Source organism: Argentina anserina, chromosome 6, assembly GCF_933775445.1.
Source record: "Argentina anserina chromosome 6, drPotAnse1.1, whole genome shotgun sequence".
Taxonomy (NCBI): Eukaryota; Viridiplantae; Streptophyta; class Magnoliopsida; order Rosales; family Rosaceae; genus Argentina; species Argentina anserina.
The window spans coordinates 15,506,751-15,514,436 of NC_065877.1; the positions used below are offsets into that span (position 1 = coordinate 15,506,751).

Consider the following 7,686-nt stretch of genomic DNA (forward strand, 5'->3'; position numbering starts at 1 on the left):
CATGATTTTAACCGTTTAAAAGTTTAGTTTATTACTAAAGATCATTTATGTAAAAGATCAACATAAACAAAAATCGTTTGTTTTGTCGATTGCATCAAACAAATGAACGGTTATAGTGAAAGTTAATAGTCTCATGATCAACCGTCAATTTGTTTGATGCAATCGACTATAAAGACGATTTTTGTTTACATCAATTTTTTACAAACATAATTATCTCTATTAATTTAAATTAACTTTGAACGGGTAAAATTTTTTATTTATATTGGGAAGAGTAGACAAATAAAATATAATTCAGATAGATACTTGCGTACATACTGATTTTCCTTACTTTAATAAACACCATTCGAAATGGACTTCCATCATTGAGTTCCCAGCAAGTTCTCGAGCTAATTGGCCTTAACATAAACTATCACCAGCTCACATAATAGACAGATGAAGATGTCGTTCTCATCTAACTCACATCCAAAATTTCTGATCAAGATGCAAACAATCATCCACCAAACGTTTTAATATTAATGTTAATGATGGACAGTTGTCAAATTCCACTTCCAAAATACACACTTCAATAACATCACTGAATAGCCCCAAAAGAAGTATAGCCCAAATGTTAGTCTCTAATTGGTTGTTCAACTCCTACCCAGAAAAATAAGAGTAATGACTGAAAGCTACTACCATTCCAAACCAAAAGGAACCACATTTGATAATACTCTAATCTTAATTAATTTTGAAGAGCTATAAACTAGGTAACCATTCTGCACCGTACGCGTGTCCCTGATGAGCTAGTGTGATGTATGCCCTTGCATGGAGGAAACAAACCCTAATTAATCATTATCCAATGTGTTCTGGCCACGTGGTCTCCATAAACAGAAGCTTGATAGTTATCGTTGTGACTCGCGGGTATTGATTAGTCTATGAATCATCCAATTCCACTTAACCTAATTATAAATTGTGGGCACGCTGAAAATCTTTCCTTTTCGTTTTGTGATCTATATCTCTAAAACTTCTTTTAGCCAACACTAATTGAATATGTTAAGATTTTTGATTAAGAGGAACTTTGCACTTCGTATGCCTCTGTTTTACTTATTTGAGGTTCTTGCCCAACGAATTTCATATTTTCTCTATAGGCTGTAAAAATGGTTGAAAATTGATGAAGCCTAGGAGTATATATTATTCTCCTTTGATAAAACTTGATATAAGTTATAATTTTGGGAAAAATGTATAGTGCATTTCAGTACATTACACATTATTACATGATGTCAAACCGCATAACGTACAAAGCAATACAGAAATTGATTTGGCAAGGCACTTGGTGTTTCCTCTATGCAGTGTCGCAAATGTAGTGATGTAGAGTACCAATATGACAGAGTAAAGGAATTTTTTAAGGGATCGGCCAACTGGGAACACTCTTACGTACACTGATTTTGATTATCGACTATGAAAGTAATTATGTACGTACCTTAACTTATACTACGAGAGGTACTAGCTAGCTTTAGTAAGTGGCAGCTGGTTCACCTTCACTAGACCATTACCTCGGAGCTTGCCACAGCAGAACACCTCTAGTAACGGGGGTGTAGATTTTCAGGCGCACATAATAAGATCAGCCGAGGTGAACATATGATATAATTTAGTAAAATTCTGGTGATTCTAGAAGTAATATTGTAGTATAGTATCTAGATCCAACAGATGTACGTAGATCGAGCATCTATCTTCAACGATAAAGCAATTTTGTTCCAACAGTAGAATTGAACTAAAAAATAAATGACGAAGATTCATACCTCATCTAGAATCGTCTTGTGGGGGTCTCTCTTCACCCAGATTTGCCTTTTATCATATATCTCCACATGTGGATGTACAGCCCTCGAGGAATGCACAAGCAGGGTGCATTTTCTAAACAAGATGATATTTTAGCCTGAAATTAGTGAGATTATATAGACCTTTAAACCGAAATACAAGTAAGGCTGCAAATTTAGAATAATGTTTCGAGTGAGGGAATAAAAGAATAAGGCATAAATTTAGGATCTTAATAGAAAAGTCACAGAAAGATATTCAAAACCCGAGCTCCTTTTTATCCTGTCGGCATAATTAGCAGCCTTCACTCCTTCAGTCTATTTACGTTATGGGTTTCACCTCAAGCCTCCTTTCATTTCCACAGTTCTCCTTCCTTCTGCGGCTTATATTTCTCTCTAAACCATTGTCAATATACACATAAGCGTAGACAACTTTCCCAACACTCAGCACTCTGTCACAACTCACAATCTCATTCTATTGCTATGTTGAATGATCAGAGAGCAGGCACCAGCCGTCAACAAGAAGATGATGATCACGGTGATGATGAGATCATCCGGGATATCCACGCCTTGACACCACCTCATCCTCCACAGGCTGCAAACCGTGGCCGTCAAAGAGAGACTTGGGAAACTGGCAGCCACAGATCATCGTCTCTGTCCATGGCTAGTACTGAAGGTGCTTCTAGTGAGAATTTCACTACCATTAGTAGAGAATTCAGTGCTCTAGTGGTTGCTGGGTCAACAATTGCGAATAGTACTTTTAGTGACAACGATATGAATGATAGTACTGTGAATAATCCTGGAAACAACTTGGGATTGGGAAGGATTGGAGAGGAGGACAATAGGCCGGAGGAGACCAATCCCTTGGCTATAGTACCGGATAATTATAACTCATTGGATCCAGTTGCTTCTCCGAGAAGTATTGGTGCTAGTACTAATAACATGGCCGGCTCTACTTCATCAAGCATGATTGGCACTAATCAAGGGCCTCCAAGTGAGATTTCTGTGCATAGGGTCAAGAAAGAAGAGGTGGAATCAAAGATATCGGCATGGCAAAACGCAAAGATTGCTAAGCTAAACAACAGGTTCAAGAGGGAGGATGCCATTATTAATGGGTGGGAGAGTGAGCAGGTTCAGAAAGCTTCTTCATGGATGAAGAAAGTTGAGGTAAGTAAAGGAAACAAATTTTCAAGTTTTTTACTATCATGGTGGTTAATTAAGAGCTCATGATCATGATTGTTTTTGTGATTAGTTGAAATTAGGAAAATCTTTGGTATAGTGCTGTTTGTTACCCAATAATCTCTTTGAGCATGTACCTCCTAGTCAAACAAATAATCATACTCATCATCAGCACCTCATATACGAATGACACAATCATTTTATCATAATCATATGATATATATACTTTGATGATTGAACATTCGTTTCAGTGAAACTATATTCTATTTAAATAATATAACTTCAATTTTTGTCCATGGGGATACAATTTCTTCTTTTTTGGATCTTTGGACTTTGGGTGATCATTTTAAATTGGGAAGTAAAGAATGGGAAATGTGAATAGTACAGTTAGTACTAATACCCAAAATCACTTGAACTATTGTTCAGAGGAAAATGGAGGAGAAAAGAGCAAGGGCCCTAGAGAAGATGCAAAATGATATAGCCAGAGCTCACAGAAAAGCAGAAGAGAGGAAGGCATCGGCTGAGGCTAAGAGAGGAACAAAAGTGGCAAGGGTTCTTGAAATAGCCAATTTAATGAGAGCTGTTGGAAGAGCACCTGCCAAAAAGTCATTCTTCTAAGCCTTGAGATAATGGAGAATATATGCCCCAGAAACATATATAAGGACTTTTTCCTTTTGAAATAAGGCACCCTATATGAAATGGGGCAGTGAAGAGTGGCATCAACGGAAATGATCAAACTACGTATTTTGAGTGCTTTGATTATTAGTGTTCTGAGTGTCTTGGTATTTTGGATGTTGTTAGCTAAGTTAGAGAGGTGGAGAAACCTTTCAGGTCTTGTACAGTTAGAGTGCCTAAAGAGTTGATGTCTTTGTCTTCACATTTCTATAATGGTTATGGTATGTTATATTGTACTATTTCTCACAAGCTAAATCACTATTTCCTAGTGTAATCAGCTATACAGAAACTCGTATTCAATTAGAACTAGCGTTGCTGAACATGCTATGTCAGTATGTTGGGCATATCAAGCCCAATCTTTCCAACATGGAAGTCCCCGAAACTCTACGTGAAGAGATTATCCCATACAGTTGTTCCCGGTGATTCACGCCGCCGAGATCTGCGAGGTGCCTATTGCTTTGGGCATATTCGACAGCACTTGCCGGAAGGAGAGTAATGAGGTTTCACTCGTTAGCTATCAACAACAGTGATCGGCTCCTGTGCTCCTTGCCGAGATGGAGGTGCTTGCTGCTCGTTTCCATCTTTTATTTGGAATTCTTTATATATTTTGTCTGTTGAAGGCTGTTTTGCCTTTGGCTCTTCAGAGTTTCCTGTTTTGTAAGACAAGAATTTTAGTCAATGAATAAAAGCAACCTTGCTGCAAATTCAAGGAAGAAGAGAGATATAATTACTTATAAATGATCTGCAATCACACAGAGATCAAATCTATCATGACAGTTCACTTTTATTTGAGTCTTCAAGATATTCAACTTCTCATAAATTTCATCGCTTCTTGGATGGTTCAGATCACTTGCCACAAAATAATGGAACTTATTGTCTACTTCAATCCAGCTGCAACCTGCTTCTTTGTTTACTTGCAAGTCATTCATAACAGTTCTAACTTTTGCAGCCTCTTCAAACAATCCTGCCCTAGCATACATATTAGAGACAAGTATATATGACCCAGCCTCATCAGCTTCCAACTCAAGCAGACGCGTTGAAGCTAAAATGCCAAAATCCAAATTCCCATATAACATGCAGACATTGACTAAAGTTCTCCAAAGCATTGCTGAGTCTGGAAATGGACTTGTGTTGATGAAATCGATGGCTTCTGAAAATTTCCCAGCCCGACCCAAAAGATCGACCATGCACCCAAAGTGCTCAATCACGGACCTAGTCCCGTATTTTTGCTCCATTTCGTTGAACAAGCATAACCCAGTTTCCCATAATCCGGAGTAACTGCAAGCTTGAAGAATAGCCAACAACGTGAATCCATCAGGGGTAAAACCTTCTTCCTTCATATTTTCAAACAGGGAAAGTGATCTGGTGCTATCTCCATGAAGAGCATATGCTGATATTATGGCATTCCAGGTTATACAATTACGACTGGTCATACCATTGAACATCTGAAAAGCTTCTTCAATGCTACCACATTTGGCATACATGGTAATTATAGCATTACCTACAGTGGAATCAGCTTCAAGTCCAGCTTTAATAGTGTAGGAATGAAGACTCTTTCCTATAACCAAAGTGGCTTCCTCAGCAGACAAGCTAAGGAGCCGCGAAAAGGTTATGAAATCTGGACTTATGCCAGCATATCTTGATTGATTAAACAAGACAATGGCATCCTCTTCAACATGTATATGCGATTCCACGAATCCAGCTAGAACCGCATTGATTGATGCAGTATTTTTACCTGAAAGACCATCAAAAACCAGTCTTGCAGATTGAACGTTACCACATTTGGCATATAAATCTATCAGAGCGGTCCCAACATGCACACCAGAGTCATAACCAAGTTTTGTAACAAATGCGTGAATTTGACGTCCCAATTCCAGATTTCTGCACTCTGAGCAGGCATCAAGAACAGGACATAAAATACTAGGATCACAATGAATGCCCAGATCAAGTACTTTCAAGAAAACATTTAGAGCCTTGTCAATATGGCCATTGTTGACGTACATTGACAAAACTGCTGTCCAAGAGATCAAGTTCCTCTCATCCAGTGCATAGAACATTCTCTCGGCCTCTTCAATCATCCCATGCCTCCCATACATTGTTATAACTGCATTTCCAACAGAAGTTTCACAGATAACACCATACTTCACAGCGAGTCCATGTAATTGCCGGCCCCCGTGCACACGCACATCTCCACTGCATGCACTGATTGAATTAGTAAATGTATAGTCATTTGGATCAATACCAGAACTCAAAAGATCAATAAACACCCCAATTGCTTTCCCCCCACGGCTGGCCCTCCCATACTCTAAAATCATATAATTCAAACACTGCACATCCCTGTAATCCATGTCATTGAACACTTTCTCCGCGTTGTCCAAGCAGTCACTTCTAGAGTACATCGACACCAGCGATGTCGCGACAAACACATTGTCCTGCAGCCCGCTTTTCACAACAAAACCATGAACCTGTTCCCCGCCTCTCCGCTCTTCTAGCGAACCACACGCCTCTAAAATCACAGAGCAAGTATGCTCATTAAACCTCTCCCCTCCCCGAAACATGTCCCCTGCAGCTCGAAAAAGCGACGCATAATCGCCAACCCCAGAATACCCCTTCAAGAGAGTAGTCCACGTAATCGTGTTTCTCAGAGGCATTTCATCGAACACCTTTTGTGCATCCCCCAATCTCCTGAGTTTCGAGTACAAGTTGAGGAGATTGTTGCCTTGGAATGCGTCGGTGTCGCTTGGGGACCTGGATTTGAGCAAGAAGGCATGGATGGCCTGGCCCAGCGTGAGATTTTTGGACCCAATTGAGAACTGGAGGAGCTGAGGCCAGTCATTGAAGAGAAGATTGTGTTGCGAAGAGGGTGGAAGAGTGGAGTTGGGGGAAAAATGGAGCGACGTGGGTTTTGGTTTTTGGGTTGATGTGGCGGTGACAGAAGAGGACTTGGTGGAGCTGCTGTGGAATGGAGGGAAGGGTCGTTGAGGTACGTAAAGAGCGGGAAGAAAGGAGCTGGGGAGAAGGGTATCCATGGAAATTTATCTTTGACAGTTCCAATTATAAACGGGAAGATGACCAGCTAGTGTAAAGATACAATTATTTTAGGATTTCATTTTTTTTCTTTTTTTATAAATGGAATCGAATTGACCGTACTACTGTATGTCAATTGTCAAGCGAGTGTCCAAGCAAATTTTCATTTACAATACCCGCATCACAAGAGGCATTCGAAAAACTAGGAAACTACAAAATTCAAACTTCCTAAAAACTCATTATACGAAAATCTAATGTCTATACAAACTAATTAAAACTAGAAACCAATAAACCTATAAACCCTTATAAAAACTATGTAGTGTGGCCCAGTACCATTTGGTCTAGTAGTATCAGTTTTCCCTTTGTAAGTGGGACGTCATGAGGTTGTCGTATCTGAATTTTTGTTTGATAAAAAAAACTATGTAACGTGGATATGGCAAAAAAAAAAGGTATATATGTATTGTGCCCGTATCATATACAAATATGGTCCGGATACACTGCATATATGTATTCTTGACTAAAAAAACGTATCTTAACCATGTAGTGCAAACTTGAACCAACAGATACACCTCGGGTACAGTTTGGGTAAAATTTTCATTTTGGTATTAAACTTATTATATTTAGAACTTATTATCTTCTATTTTGCTTGAACTTGTTAAGAATTTATTTTACGAGCTTAAGTTTATTGTAAATGACACAATCCACCCTAAATATTACCCTGATATCTAGAGTAAGTAGTGCAGTGACCACTATCAAATAAGGTATACTAAAATTTCGGCATAGTCTTTTTTAAAAGTAGCCAACCCTACCTACGAAAAACAACAAATTAACTCAAACAAAATCTCAAACTCCAACAACAGTTACACAATTAAATCCAAATTCTTCAAACAACATAAAAGAATAATCTCAAGGTATTTACAGCAACTAACCAAAAATTTAAATACAAAGACTCGTAGGTTAAACATGTAACCTAGAATCTAGGGACGACATAGTGGCTGAGTCTCAGCTGCTACTACAG

The 7,686-nt window shown here is 38.7% G+C and overlaps 2 protein-coding genes across 2 annotated transcripts; one reads left to right on the forward strand and one right to left on the reverse strand.

Annotated features, from left to right (window-relative positions):
• Positions 1-2,091: 2,091 nt before the first annotated feature.
• On the forward strand, positions 2,092-3,961 carry LOC126800387 (remorin 4.1-like). Its single transcript, XM_050527753.1, has 2 exons — positions 2,092-2,954; positions 3,393-3,961. The coding sequence occupies exons 1-2, from the start codon at positions 2,271-2,273 to the stop codon at positions 3,582-3,584; spliced, it is 876 nt and encodes a 291-aa protein (XP_050383710.1). The 5' UTR covers positions 2,092-2,270; the 3' UTR covers positions 3,585-3,961.
• A 124-nt stretch (positions 3,962-4,085) lies between these two features.
• Positions 4,086-6,702, reverse strand: LOC126800384 (pentatricopeptide repeat-containing protein At2g33680-like). Its single transcript, XM_050527749.1, has 2 exons — positions 4,373-6,702; positions 4,086-4,291 (listed from the first exon to the last, which is right to left on the reverse strand). Exon 1 carries the CDS (start codon positions 6,668-6,670, stop codon positions 4,373-4,375), a length of 2,298 nt encoding a protein of 765 aa, XP_050383706.1. The 5' UTR covers positions 6,671-6,702; the 3' UTR covers positions 4,086-4,291.
• Positions 6,703-7,686: the final 984 nt, after the last annotated feature.